The 15,017-nt window shown below is 49.2% G+C and overlaps 2 protein-coding genes across 2 annotated transcripts in view; one reads left to right on the top strand and one right to left on the bottom strand.

The window, feature by feature from the left end:
- TXNDC16 (thioredoxin domain containing 16) overlaps positions 1-15,017 on the bottom strand; it is a 38,269-nt gene that overhangs the window by 12,692 nt on the left and 10,560 nt on the right. The window contains exons 10-14 of the mRNA XM_009322925.1: positions 13,649-13,790; positions 12,696-12,842; positions 12,158-12,217; positions 4,523-4,691; positions 3,880-4,016 (exon numbers count right to left, since the gene is read on the bottom strand). Of these exons, the coding sequence (XP_009321200.1) occupies positions 3,880-4,016; positions 4,523-4,691; positions 12,158-12,217; positions 12,696-12,842; positions 13,649-13,790 (655 nt within the window). The remainder of the gene's footprint in view (positions 1-3,879; positions 4,017-4,522; positions 4,692-12,157; positions 12,218-12,695; positions 12,843-13,648; positions 13,791-15,017) is intronic.
- Positions 10,551-11,940, top strand: LOC103915992 (zonadhesin-like). The gene is made up of 2 exons (XM_009322931.1): positions 10,551-10,681; positions 10,719-11,940. The coding sequence occupies exons 1-2, from the start codon at positions 10,551-10,553 to the stop codon at positions 11,938-11,940; spliced, it is 1,353 nt and encodes a 450-aa protein (XP_009321206.1).

Raw genomic sequence — 15,017 nt, 5'->3', positions numbered from 1 at the left:
ACTCAAGGAGATACAGAAAGCACAGCCTTTGGAGAAGTCAGGTTTTCCCAAGAGTTAAGGTTACATCTCAGATACAGCCATGATATATGATGCTTTATAACTTAAATAAGATCTCATTCAGATACTATTTAGTGTTCCTCATAACGTTCACCATCATATCACAACTGGCCAGCCCAAGCTCTTGGGACCGGTGACTCAGACCTCAATAGACAGAGGTTGGCTCACAACTGGTCACTTTTTGGTTCTTTCTTCCTGTTTTCCAGCTACACTCAAAGCCATATTTTCCATTGTGTTTCCCTGGAACCACAGGGACCACAACCTTTATGTTATGCTATTTTCCTTTCCAAATGAAAGCTTAGATCCTTAAAGGAGTGGCTCGTTGAGGGTTCAGACATTGTAGGAAACAACACACATACAACAAAGCTGGTGACACAGCTTGGCTGGTTCATCTTGTGATATAGAGAAACCAGCACTGGATGGGTTTGACGTTGGTTTCCAGCTCTTTGGTCTTTGGTCACCTGATTTTATCAGTGTCGAAAGAAAAGCAACCCATAGGACCAGCTGATAAGGATCACCGAGAACTTCACCAACAAACCCCTTGTGAAATTGTCCCAGCTACTGGAGAAAAGGCCACGGGGCAGACCATCAGCCCGCCCTGTGCCATAAGGCACTAAAGGACACAGCCTGACGTGGAAAGAGCAGGCTCACATCCAAACTTCCTCAGGAGAGCACTTCTACAGGCATTTAACTTTAAGGCCTCACTTGAGGCGTAAGCCCGTGTTGAAGCGCTGCCCTGCAGCGTCCCTGGCTGCAGGAATTCTCTCCTAAAGCAGGACAACCTTCCGCAGAGTCCAGGCTTACTCCTCTCAGCAGGGTCATTCCTGGTGAGATCTTCCCTCCCTATCACACTTCCAAATTTGTCCATATTTTGGGGACCGTGCTAGACCCCGAGCCACGCACCAGCCTTTGTTTCTCAACACCTCACAGTGGCAGCCTCTTAGCTCTGTGCAAGAAGCTCCCAAATTCATACAGCTGCACTACAGACATGAAGCACTTCCAAAGAAGCTATTTCAATATTTCCTAGAAAATTAGTCCCCCCCTGAGAGCATGGTTTTAATTCCTCGCGGGGCCTGATAATGCTCTGCGGCACATGCCTCGACCTGGAATCCCAGCTGCCTTCCACGACAGCTCCCGTGAATTGCACAAGTGCAGCCTCACTGCAGGGTTTGGGAACAAGAAGGAATAAAACAGCCAGATGAGGAAGGGTCTACAGCTCCTGCAGAGTTTTCGGAGGCGGGATCTGAGCACAACCCCTTACCCCTCTAGCAGAAGGCATCTCGTGAAACCATGCTCTCCAGCAGCACCTGTAGCACCTTTGCATGCCTTCTTCACTTGGTTTACACTGGTGCCGGCAAGCCCTACGATGTGACCAGAGCTTTGCAGAGCACAGGTATCTTTTTAAACGTTTGCTGCACAGCTTAGGACAGACTCTTACTTCCAAGTATGCTTCCAGTTTCTGCATAGCAAACAAATTTCTCACCTATAAATTCTCCAAGTTTCCAGGAAAATGCTCGCTCATTGCCCTAGTAATATCATTCACCTCTTTGTAATAGATTTTGATTACGATTTTTCCGACAAGCCTCTTCTAGCTCAGACCCACTGAAGGGCTTCTTAACATAGTTCTGATGCTAAGTGTTGGAAGAAATCCAGGGCTTTATTTAACTGGACATCTTGTTGCTCTATTTCAGTTAACTAGAATTGGCAATGGCATGGTGGACTGCTGATTCAGGTTAGCGCAGGAACTCTTGCCGTGAGAAAATCACTGGATATTCCAGAGAAATCTGCAAGCTGATAAGAGCAGCAATGTGGTTTCCCTGACTCTCGCCTGGGTTTGGTGCCAGAACAGCTGGCTCCAGTTTTCTGCTCCCTCAGGTTGTTCTGCATGACGCTCGAACACCCCTCAGGTTACAGGCAGTGAAAGCATCACATATTTCATCTCCCTTGGCATCTGCAGCTGAGTTACCCCAGACTGCGGATGCCATTCCAGATTGCAGATTGAGTGTGCCCCGAGGGAAGAGGCAATCTTGCGGGCTCCGCACAGAGCTGTCCGGAAACCTCCAAGACTCTTGTTTGCACAGAAGGAAATTAACTTCTCCTATATAGGAAGGAGTCTGAGCTCGCACGTCCAGCTGGATCCAGGCAGGTTCCTTCCACGAACCCCCCTCACCGACCCCGTGTTGTCCGAGGTCCTACCACGGGGCTAGTCCAGGCTCCACTACTGCAGAGTTATGTGGAATAGAGGGGAGATTTTGGAGCTCAGCTGATGAAAACCAGGCAGAAATGGGCTAAAGGTTTTTTGAGATCAGTAAGATTTTCTGCTATATTTAACAGACTTAGACCCTCCAGAAGAAGGCAGGCGTATTAGCTGTCAGCTGGCTCGGTGAACACAGCCCAAGTGTTTTCTGGTTGGTTCCAGACATTTTATTTCGTTCCTACCTCTGAGCACAGCAGATTCCCTCTGGACCTCCTCATGTGAGAAAGTAGCTTGGTTTGCATTTAGCCAAAGTTTACAGGCACAACGGAGCTTCAAAATGAAAAACAGTCTGAAATTTTGATCTTAAGACAGATCAGAAAAAGTCTCCTTTTTTTACGCAGTAATTCCCAGGGGTAGCTGGTAACGGAGAGACCGTGGGGTTGGGAGGTCCTAGCTCTCCGCTGTGGATTTGACTGAAGCATGACCCGATGTTCCCTTTCCAGACTGACTTCATTCCCTCTCCCTTGTTAACGTGGGTGACCGTCACATGAAAAATCACCGTAGCTCTGGGGTCAATTTTCCCATCTTTCAGAAAGGCTGTGGAGACCCAGCGGATCCTGGACCACAGCTGTGGCAACGAACGATACTGGAGCAGCATCTGAGTGACTAACAGCACCCTACGCAGCAGGCAGGGGAGGGGGAGCATGGCTGCTCCAAGTTTCAGCCACTGGCCAGAACCATACCGACCGAGACTACAAAGCGAGACGAATTCAAACAAGTTCAGAACACTCCTTCCAGCAACTCTGCTGAGCATTTCTAGCTGATGTCCACCACTCTGGGGGCTGTGCCCACCTATTTCAAAGTCCACAAGTGGATTTCACAGAGTTGTTCACATTCCCTTCCTTTTGATGTAAGAAATTTGTATTTTACCTTATTGCTGCTTTGTTTTTTTTTAAAAAAAAAAGCTTTTGGACTGTGTGTTGGTTGCAAGGACTGGGACTACCACATTTGCAGGAGGAGGAGTCAGCAAGATAACTATCAGTCCAATAGCGGAAAGGGCTTTCTTTAAGAAAGAGTATGTTGTGACGTTGTACATGGACTTCAAGAAGAGGCCGATGGATCTGGGTTTGTTCAGTCAGAGACTAAGAGGGTGTTTAATGGCAGCCTACAACTACTTTGAAGGGGACTCATAAAGAGGACAGAGCCAAACTCCTCACGGTAAGGGGCAGGAGATACCAACAGGGACGACAGGCACAAATCGTGGCTTGGTTAAGTTCAGGTTGGACATCTGCAGAGACAGGTCACCCAGGGCACTGTTGTTTTGGACTGCACCAAGCGCCATGTCTCAGTCTCCGTCGGGGTTCTCAGACGCTACCACGCTGGGTGTAGTAAACATGCCCGGCAGCCGAATGTCCTCTGAGCCAGGATATGGACCTTAGGTCCCACGTCTGGAATCACCGGCTATCTCCTTCTTGCAAAAATAAAAAGGGTGGTGCCAGGCAGGCTGTGATGTGAGCAAACACGCTTAGAGAAAATGAAACACGGAGGAACTTCCAAGCACCTGGAATCATCCCTCTCCCACCAGGAACGAAGCTGAGTGCTTAACCCACAAATACCACACTAACCTTCACTCGTGGCTGTGCTAAATACTCCCAGAAGCGAAGTGTGGTGATAGGATGACAGCTCAGATGGAAACTCTCCTCTTAAATATCCTTCTGCTTCATCAATCGTGGCCAGTTTCAGAGGGCAGGAAACTCGGCTCCTACGGAAAGGCAGAGAAACAACATGGGCTGCCTTCCTCTTCACTTTTGGGGTGAAGAGACAAAAGGGCAACCTCAATCCAACAATGCCCCAACCCAATATGACAACCGTTAAGCCTCATTAGAGACAAAAATCAGTCGCCTGGGAAGGAAGGACAACGCCTAGTCACAGAGAGGCACTAGAGCTGGTTATGGGGAAGAGGGAAGAGCCCTGAGCCAAACTGGTTGCTCTGAGATCCTTGGGATCCCCACTAAAAACAACAGAGAAGGAATTCCAGCAAAGAGAGAGGGACAGTGACAAGAGATGGATGCACTGTCCAAGAACAGATGTTCCCTGACATCGAAAAGCACAAAAAGTTATCAAGCTAATTTCCAAACGAGGTCTACAATCAGACCTGACATTATTTTTCCAAAAAGGATTTCCATTACACAGGCTGTGAAGTATCCAGAACATCGTCTGGCCGACGTGCCAGTCTTACTGCGTGGGGACTCATTAACAGACACTTACAGCATGATGAAGCTGGTCAGTTCTTCGGTTCCCCACATGCCATCGTACACCACTGATCGCTCTCCCTTCTCGTAAATCTTAATGGTAGGCAACTGAGTGACATTCTCCTTTGTGCAAACACCAGGCCAGTCCCAGCAGTCTACCCGAGAGAGCAAAACCCCCCAAGTTCCTAGAGTGGAAAACAAATACGTATAAATAATATGAAAGAAAAAAAAAAAAGAGAAACGGTTGAAAAAGAGAGCTTTTTGTGAGCTTCCTTGGATATTATCGCATGTTTTTGTATTAACACTGCCAGAACTCCTATTTGCTTTGGCATGCACCCTACAGGGCTGGATCCCAGCACTCAGAGTGAGCCTAGGTGGGCTACCGCTGAGAAGTTGCTGGACCATTCCTGGAGTCCAATGCTGCTTTGTGTGGGCAGGATGTCAAAATCCAGCCCCGAATACGCAATCCCTTTGAGTATAGGCTATCTCCCTCTTGCAATCATTCATGGATATGCCTTACACTTTTGAGCATGACAGTAACTATTTCCAGCCTGCAAATGTATTAAATACCCCGGGAGGTGTGGATTGATCCAAACAACAGGCCATGGAGAGAATAAACTCAGCGAAGTGGTAGGTTGCACTTCTCAGAAGAAAATTCCCAGAGACATTCACATCTGGCTGGTTACTCAAAGGAACGCCACGAAACCCTGATGCAACTGTCCAGGAGCATAAAAGGCAGTAAGGGAAGGTACTGGGAATACCTTAGGAATAAGGCCAAGACAAAGAAACAATGCAGGCCCTCACTTACAGGAAAGAGAGAAGATGAAGCTTGGCATGGAGGAGCCTGACACATTCAAGGCTTTTTCATTTATTAAAGTGCCCAGTATTGAAAAGTGTCTGTTCTACCTAAAGCCCAATACACAAGGAGCAGTTAAAGGTCACATAAACATGATAGATGCAATAGAGGCTGGCAGTCTGATGGCATTCACCCTACCTTACCTATGCAAGCTGCTCATTTCCAAGCCACTAGCAGGTACATTTAGGACCCTAAGAAGGAGCCTGGGGTCTCACAGGTGAGGGAGAGGGAAAGGGAGAGCACTTGGGAATTACAGAGCAGTCAGCCCAACTTTGGTTCCCGGTACTAAAAAAGCTTTCTATGGGTCTCACCAAAGCGATAAACTCAAGGGATTCATAAGCAGTGAAACAAATGAAGGTTGGTTCCCTGCACGCTCTCCACGAGCCCAAGACACAGTGCCTGCAGCTCCAGCATGTCCTTATCAGCCTTTCTTTCATCTGCAGGTTGGGTGATGACCAGCACGCGCTGCTGCTGGTCCACAGCTAAGCCTGTGCTAACCAGCTGGCAGGTGAACCATCACCGGCTTCACTAGCCACCACCCCTTGCTTGCCAGCCTCACCTAACCTGCCTCCTACCTACTTGCAGGCTTGACCAAGGACAGCAGGGCTGTGTAGAGTCCTCAGGCCGTTGTCCCTGCCCACTGCCGGAATGCCCTATCTCAGAAATCTTCACGCCTTCCCTAAATTTGTTTGAACGGGATTCAAGAGTTCCATGGGAAAGATGGGATGAAACCTAGAGACAAGTACACACATGGAGGCAGACCATCGCAAAGTGTCCTTCAGAAACCAGGGTCAGGGCAGGTGATGAGGATTTCTCAAGCGTACGGCAGATCAAAACAGCCAAGCTTTCTTCTCTCTCTGTCCTGGGTTTGATTCTGATCACTATTTTCATTAAAGGCCTGGCTGATGAAACAAAACACACACGTCCAATCTGCAAACGATCCCAAGCCCAGAGGGGCAGAAATCAATTTGAAGGGCAAAGTGTAACAACAGCAGCATTCTGTAATGAGAAGCAGGATGCACAGATACCATCAGCGCTGCAGAAAAGGGCAAAGCTCATTCTGGGATGAACTCTCAACAGCGTCTGCAAGACATGGGAGGAACATGATGCTCTTCTGCCCCGGTGAGACCTCTGCAGAGCCCAGCAAGTCAGGCTCGGAAACATGTTTTTGGAAAGGCTTAAGCAGATGAGAAAGAATCTGGAGAAGTTTGGAAGACATGCCTCCTGAGGAAAAACCCAAAGAACTGTGTTTCTTTTGATTGGAAATTGCCTGGAAGAAAGAAACAATAAAATCTAACAATATGTAAAGTCTGCTCTGGAGGCGACAGTGAGATCACTCTCTGTTGCCAGCTGGGCAAGGGCAAGCAACAACCCATTCCCAGGTAGGGAGGTTTGACCAAACATTAAAACAAGCTACTGAGAACCAAGCACAGCTGAATCTTTTGGCAGAGAAGCTGTGGAAGGGTTTTAATCACAGGTTAGAAATGCGCCTGCCAGGGATGGGCAAGGCATCTCCGCAGGCAAGGGTGAAGGCAGAGGTGACCTCAGCATGTGTTCCTATCCCCTACCCCTATGTCCTTGGCATCCCACTGGATCATTTTCTGCAACCCTCATTTTAGGTTCTGCTTTGCAGCTCATATGAGGAGTTTGCTGCTGTTCTGCCTTGTGTCAAACTCATGTACAGAGAAAGCAAGCGGCGGCACAGAGCTAAGGGTCTGCAATTCCACTCAGACAGTCAGGAGTTGTCAAAACACTCCACGAGAGCAGAAATGGTTTGTGTCATTCTCCAGGCTCTGAAATAACACCTCAAATTAAAAGCCTGCCCCTGGATTTATTTCACACCTCTGATCCAGTATAGCTGGTTCTCATCATCTGCTACCACATAATCTTGTCTCTTGCCCAACTCTGAAAAATAACGACATGGAAACAGGGCTTTGATGTCTTGTTAAAATTGAGTTGCAAGGCTGCTCTAAGGTCCCTCAAATATGAGTTTTAATATTTGGATACTACCTTGGGGGATTACGTACCAAAAGTGCTCCAGAGGAGCCCCATCTGGCCTGAGGAACACCTTGTACAGGATGACCACTCTCCCATCCCAATCTGCACCATATTATTAATTACTGAACGAGCAGCCGTTTCAGGAGTTGAGTAACTCCGCAACAGACTGTTCAGCCCTGTGGTCACTGTTGAGCTGCTGAATGGGAAGAAAGGTGAAAGAGGAACACAAGATCCTACTGTTCTGTGATTGTAGGTGCTACTAAAACGAGCAACAGCGAGAACTTCTGTCCTAGGAGTCTTATAAAACCAGGACAAGACAAATCATCAATGCTATAGGGAACAAGAAAAATCAAGAATCCCTTAAACTTCTAATTCTTTGGAGGGCAGGACTGGCATTAGAAACAGCTCACTTGAAGAGCTGGTCCAAAGGCTACAACATGAAAGAGAAGTAAGTTAGGAATGAAATGCTGCACTCCAAGAGGAGGAATCCAACATGGAATGGGAAACGACTACCGGCACAGCATCACACAACGGACTCCCAAAAAGATACTTCAGATTTAGGTTCAATGAATATACGTTACTAAATCAGGTGATTTTCATGCCTTTGAACTACAACTTCAGACCCCTCTCTTTGAAGTCATTGGTCAAGAAGACTCCATAAGCACGGAAGAGGGAAGCAGACCCGTTTTTCATCACAGTATATTGCTCTTCTTAGATACTGGTTTCCTCTCTTCTTCGAAAGAAAGGCCAATGACACACCTAAGAAATGCTCAGCACTGTCTCACCTTCACATCCTCTTCTCCTGTCCCAGGGTTGCTGCTTTCATAAATTCCCATCTTGCAAAAGAAAACAAGAGCGGCAGCAGTTGGCCCCAGAGGCAATGAGAATGGCACGCTCTTGCTGCAAGAGCAGAAAATGTGGTCAGTTCAGCAAGGCAGAGATGCTTCTCTTTATCTCTTGCTAGATTGCATCTCTCAACAAAGAGAAAACACTTGGGGGGCTATAAACTTAATTTTGTGATGATCTGCTGAACATCTGTTCCTGGATGATTCACAGGGTCATTCCAGTCTCCAGCCTCCTCCATTCCCTTGCGCTTGATCTCGTATGGCCTACTCTCAGTGCCATTTTGCACCAAGAATTGGCATCAAAAGTCGGAGCTGGTTCTGCAACTCAAAATGTGCCTCTAGAGCGGGTGATTCATGCCTCAGACAGCTGGTCTTGGCTTCTCAGCCCTTCGGAAGAAAGCTCCACCCCAGAGAGCAGACAGGAATACCAGCGCTTCTGGGGGAGCTGAGAGATTGCCCCAAAGCCATACCCCACGTTTTATTCTCAGTCCTGCATAGCTCCAGATCTTCTTCCTGATCCAGACTTCTGTCCCTTGCACTGCTGTATCTTCCCTCATCCTGGCCATAACTGAGAGCCCAGGGACCCCCATCCTTTTAGGTCTTCCAGCTCCCCTGGCAGCCCGCCTGTGACTGAGGCTCCCTCAGCAGCAGAGACAAAGGACCTCCAGATCCACTAACGCAGCTGTTCTCCATCCCCTCTGAGGCCGCAGCAGGGAAAGCAGACTGGAGTCATTCCACAGGTCACATCTGGCCTGGGAGTCTTTAGTGGGACTTCACTGATCACAGAGGAAGGGTCCTGACCCCAATCAGTTCATAATCTCTGTTGAGAATCTGCCTGTGGCTGCTTCCATGTACCAAGATTGTTATCAAATTATTGAAAAAACACATGGTGAAAGCCTGGCCGCGCAGAATCAGCTAAGGTTTGACCACTGGCTGAGGAAGAGGCAGGGTTTCATCCACTGACTCTCCCAGGTTGCTCCTCCAGCTGGTCTGACTGCTGGGGAGTCTAAAAGAAACCCCAAACCATCAACAACCATAACATCTCTAACAACAACCACCCTCCCTGAGCTTTCCTGTTTCAGTCCAGATCAAAGCTGCTGGTGACTTTCCCTTCATGCACACTATGAATGCAGAACCGCTTTCATCCAAACCACAGCGCTGTCTGCAACATTCCCAGGAGGGTTTCTTGTAAGCAGCTCCCACTGCATCTGCTTCCCAGAAAGCTGGCTGGGTCCTCTGCAGATTCTATACATGTCCCCACTGCCGAGAGCTCAGCCTGAATCCTGCTTGCACTCGGCAGGACACGGTGCCCAGTCCCAGGGGAGTGCCATCACTAGGAGAAATGAGCCTTGATGAAGAAGAAAAACCAAGAGAAGGCACCAGCCACCTCCAGGGCTGCCAGAACAGCTCTCGCCCAGATCCACGCGACTTCCCCACTGTGTTGCAAGGAGCTGGGGATGAAGCCACCTGAATGTCCTCTGCAGCCACGGGGGAGAAAGAGGCATCTCTGGAAGAGATTCAGCCCATGTAAGAATGATGGATGTGCAGAAGAACCCACCTCTCTCCACTAACCGTAGAGAGGGATGGGGCTGAAGACCTGAATGAAGCTGAACTGGGGCTTACACTGCTCAGGAACTGCTCAGACCCTCTTGAAGGATCACTCCCTCCTGCCTTTACTACCAGACTACCCGATGTGTGCTGTCTTTAAGTGTTGCTGATTCTTCACCGTCACGTGTTATTTATGGAGTTCTGTGGCCGCCTGTGAGACTTCCCATGTAATTAAGCCAGTCTCCAGGCCCAGGAGGCACCACGATTGTAAATTCTTCCTCTGACACCGTCCTGCCCCGGTGGATCTGGGCCTGCCCACACCTGTCTGTCACACTTTCCACCAAAGCTGGGGCCAATTACTGCTCCTTTCCAGATCAAGTACTTCCAAGGACAGGAGATCTGATGTGTCACCCAGCACATTGATGCACTCTGTAGCATGTAGTGCTTCTCCTTGGCCTGTGGAGGACCTAGCACTGAGGGGCACAAACAGGACCCTGTTCCCATGATGCAGGCTACAGTGCCTGCTGTTTGCCCCTCCTCGCTCCAAAGCCGACCTTGTGTCACCCACTGCCGCTGGTGCTCTGCCCTGGCCCTCCCCGTGCTCTTGGGCATTCATCACGCAGTCACTGTGCCCACCAACATCGCCATCATCATCATCGCCATCACCATCCCCCATCACGCTGTCACTGTGCCCACCAACATCACAATCACCATCATCGCCATTACCATCATCCATCACGCTGTCACTGTGCCCACCAACATCACCATCACCATCATCGCCATCACCATCACCCATCATGCTGTCACTGTGCCCACCAACATCACAATCACCATCATCGCCATTACCATCATCCATCACGCTGTCACTGTGCCCACCAACATCACAATCACCATCATCGCCATTACCATCATCCATCACGCTGTCACTGTGCCCACCAACATCACCATCACCATCATCGCCATCACCATCACCCATCATGCTGTCACTGTGCCCACCAACATCACAATCACCATCATCGCCATTACCATCACCCATCACACTGTCACTGTGCCCACCAACATCATCATCATCATCATCATCACCATCACCCATCACGCTGTCACTGTGCCCACCAACATCATCATCATCATCATCGCCATTACCATCACCCATCACACTGTCACTGTGCCCACCAACATCATCATCATCATCATCGCCATTACCATCACCCATCACGCTGTCACTGCGCCCACCAACATCGCCTCATCATCATCGCCATCACCATCACCCATCATGCTGTCACTGTGCCCACCAACATCGCCATCATCATCATCGCCATCACCATCACCCATCACGCTGTTACTGTGCCCACCAACATCGCCATCACCATCATCGCCATCACCATCACCCATCATGCTGTCACTGTGCCCACCAACATCACAATCACCATCATCGCCATTACCATCACCCATCACACTGTCACTGTGCCCACCAACATCATCATCATCATCATCGTCATCACCATCACCCATCACGCTGTCACTGTGCCCACCAACATCACCATCACCATCATCGCCATCACCATCACCCATCATGCTGTCACTGTGCCCACCAACATCGCCATCATCATCATCGCCATCACCATCCCCCATCACGCTGTCACTGTGCCCACCAACATCACCATCACCATCATCGCCATCACCATCACCCATCATGCTGTCACTGTGCCCACCAACATCACAATCACCATCATCGCCATTACCATCACCCATCACGCTGTCACTGTGCCCACCAACATCACAATCACCATCATCGCCATTACCATCATCCATCACGCTGTCACTGTGCCCACCAACATCACAATCACCATCATCGCCATTACCATCATCCATCACGCTGTCACTGTGCCCACCAACATCGCCATCGTCATCATCGCCATCACCATCACCCATCACGCTGTTACTGTGCCCACCAACATCGCCATCATCATCATCGCCATCACCATCACCCATCACGCTGTTACTGTGCCCACCAACATCGCCATCATCATCATCATCGCCATCACCATCACCCATCATGCTGTCACTGTGCCCACCAACATCGCCATCTCAGCTGCAAGGCAGTTTGGGCAGCTGGTGTGTACCAATTTACACCAACAGCATAAGGCGACTGCAGAAGGCTGCGTTCCCAGTCCCATGACTTTATAGAGGCACAAATGGACCGCAAAGATCCCTAAATAAGAAACAAAGGACTCTTCCTAAGCAACCTGATGTGGGTATGCCTTCCTTAAGAGTTTGAGGGGAAAAAATGAGTATCTTCTGGGTGAGGGAGTGAGGTACCATCAATATCCTCCCAGTCTTCTGGTTCCTACCGCCAGGGCAGGTGCGTGCCAGCTGTAAAGCACTCAGACCTCTGGCACCTTACCTTTCAGGTGATCAGCCACCTCGGTGTAAGACCGCAGCACTGCCAGGGATACTGCCTCCCCTGAAACACAGGACAGACACAGACCTGAGGGACATACAGGTGACAGACCAGCCCCACCTCGCTCTCTGACAATGTCACGTTACGATTCTCTGCATCCTAAGTGCTTCAAGCTCTGAAAGACTTGAAAGAAATAAGGAAAATTGGACTTCATGCAGCAGAGAGCAACCAGGTTGTCTAGGCTATGCCATGAGCCCATGCTACCACAATTTCCCCTCTTGTCCTACATTTGGTCCCTGTAAAATGAAGGTTAAAAGCCTATGAACGTTGATACCTTCTATACTGAGAGATACTGTCTTCACACAGCATCAGTCAATGAGAACTGATTTAATCTGATTGCTAATGGTGGGTGGAGGCCCACGGGGCAGGATGCAGCACTTATTTATCGTTTAAACTTGTCTACAGGATCACCATATTACGGAAAGCACGGTGAGCAGCGCAAGCTTCGAGAAGGGACAGCCAAGCCACATTTCATACTCACAGCTGGCATAAAACAGCACCACCGTCCGGGCAGTCTCCAAGAGGGCAGAGTGGAAGGTCTCCTCTGTCAGGACAAGGATCTGCTCCAGGGGCAGCTCTCGCTTCTTGTCCCTGGAAACTGCTTCCACCACCTGATCATCCTGAATGTCTGCAAGGGACCCACAGCCGTGCATGAACACAGGTACGCACGCAGGGCAGGGGGAACTGCAGCCCCCTGTGCCACCCCATCAGCACGTTTTTGTAAGCCAGCACCTCTCAGCAGAGACGTGGTGACTGTCAGCAGGGGCTTAAGTAACCGCCTCGTATGGGGGAGTGGAGGCACAGGCAGAGACACACGTACAAACTCACTGAAATGCACTTATGCCATCTCACACCAGTTGCACCCTCTGATTTGAACGCTATTCTTTAAGCATGTTGGCTCCCCTAGGATGCTGCACCACTTTTTTTGGAAAACAAAACCAATTTTGTATGGAAAACAAACGCGTTTTCAAGGAAGCATTGGAAGGGCCAGTGTTTTCTCCCTGGGGAAAGGCAAGTCTGGAACAGCTCTTAGAAAAACATGTCTCAAACCTTTCCAAAGGGACTGATAATTCTGAGGCGCTTCATCTGAAGCTTGAAGAGGAGACGGCATTGGGTGCACTTTAAACTCTCATGCCTCTGAAGCTGGATGCCTTCAAGCAGAAGCACCCCTCTCCCTCTGCAACTGTTCCTCTAACAGCTGCTGATTTTCTTCCCTGGTGTTTCCCCTAAAAATTATGCCTGTCTGTCACAAAACTCCAGTGATCTGCAGAGAATAAAAGAGCCACTTTGTACAACCATGATGTGACTGTGATGGTTCGCCTTGGATTTGCAAAAGTGTTCTCTAATGCTTTAACATACGCCTGCTGTCCCTAGCAGATGCCGATTGCTTGTCCTATCTGATGACAATCAGCTTTTCAGTGTTTAGCTGCACACCTTGATTGTTATTCTCTTTCTCATCCTCGTCTTCCTCATCCTCCTCCTCATCCTCCTGGATTTGTTTGATCTTGTTCTTATCTTCCACCAGGGTTATAACTTCATCAGTGTCTTCCAAGACCAGGTATTTGATTGGCACTCCCTAAAGAAAACAGAATAAATCAGTGGGAGCAAAACATCGCCCTCTGCCTATTCTGTCTGCAAACCAAACTCAAGGCTGAGGGGGCACCATCACCCAACTCCTTATTTTTGGGGTATGTCAACAGATTCCTAAAGCTGCCAAACAGGGGAGCTTCTGGGGTGTGTTTCTTTGACCCAATTTCACCCGCGCTCGAGTTTTTCTCACTCCAGACCGACTTTTCCTTGCCAGGAAGAAATTGTGGCTATGTGGGATCCTGTGGTGAAAGTGAACACCCGCTCCACCTCCCAGCATCTTAACATAGATCCACCACTGCGAGAAGAAGCCCCGTGGCCAAACAGTGAAGGAGAGCAGGGAGGTACAGGGTCCACTTGGCTGTCCCTGCTCTAGAGGGATGAGGCTGGGTCAGAGCAGCCCATCACAGCCTGGGAAACCGGCACAAAACATCCTTTATCTCATGGAGCTCAACAAAGAAGAGTGCTCCCAAGCACACATGGGCCCAAGCGTACCCCCGGAAAGGAAAGAACGAAATGTTCAGAAGTGAGACCTTGTCGGCTTAAAACCAGTTCTGGCACTGTCTCAGCAAAAGGCACTTCAGAGAAAATGAATTTTATAATGAACTGAGAGAAATGACAAACTGCTGGCACCTCGCATTGGCTCTAGGAGGAGAAACACAGCATGCGCATCTCTCACCAGGGCAGGGGAAGCCCTCAGGGGACGCTCAGTTTCAGGTCTGATCCTGTATCTTTGCAACCACAAGTGTGACAGTTCAGGTAATCTGGGGCAACGTGTGCTCCCTGGCATTTGTCGGCGCTGAATTCCATCTTGCCTCACAAGCTGGGTCAGGCCCCTCCAGAGTTTAGCTCATCTCGATCAACCTCATTTAACTTACACCCTGCCCTTTTCCCAGATCACTGCCAGAGGCGTTTGGTTACATGAGTTCAGCACAGACCTTTGGGTGTTTGCTCTTAGTTTCACGCTCATTTCCTCTCCCGTCTTTTGAATGCCTTTCCTGAAGGGCCAAGGGTCTTTAGAAGTCCAAATCTCTGGGGAATTTGCACTTGGACTACTACCTTAGGTAGTTCACAACCTTGCGTTGCCTGAAGGTGTAATGGAGATGTCACCCTACGTTTTGAACCCAAACTAAACACTTTCTTTTGTCTCCTGTAAGCAGGCACAGTTGCTCTGCAGTACCAAACTCGGGCAGTACCAAACACATGCGTGCATCTA

Source organism: Pygoscelis adeliae, unplaced genomic scaffold (genome assembly GCF_000699105.1).
Source record: "Pygoscelis adeliae isolate BGI_AS28 unplaced genomic scaffold, ASM69910v1 Scaffold314, whole genome shotgun sequence".
Lineage (NCBI taxonomy): Eukaryota > Metazoa > Chordata > Aves > Sphenisciformes > Spheniscidae > Pygoscelis > Pygoscelis adeliae.
Note: the sequence above shows the minus strand (reverse complement) of the source record. Positions and strands in the feature narration are given on the sequence as shown.

Excerpts from the sequence above, each read along its gene's own strand:
- LOC103915992 (XM_009322931.1), top strand. The coding sequence starts at position 10,551 with ATGCTGTCACTGTGCCCACCAACATCACAATCACCATCATCGCCATTA. Across the intron at positions 10,682-10,718 it reads TCATCCATCACGCTGTCACT|CCATCACCCATCATGCTGTC; the intron begins GTGCCCACCAAC and ends TCATCGCCATCA.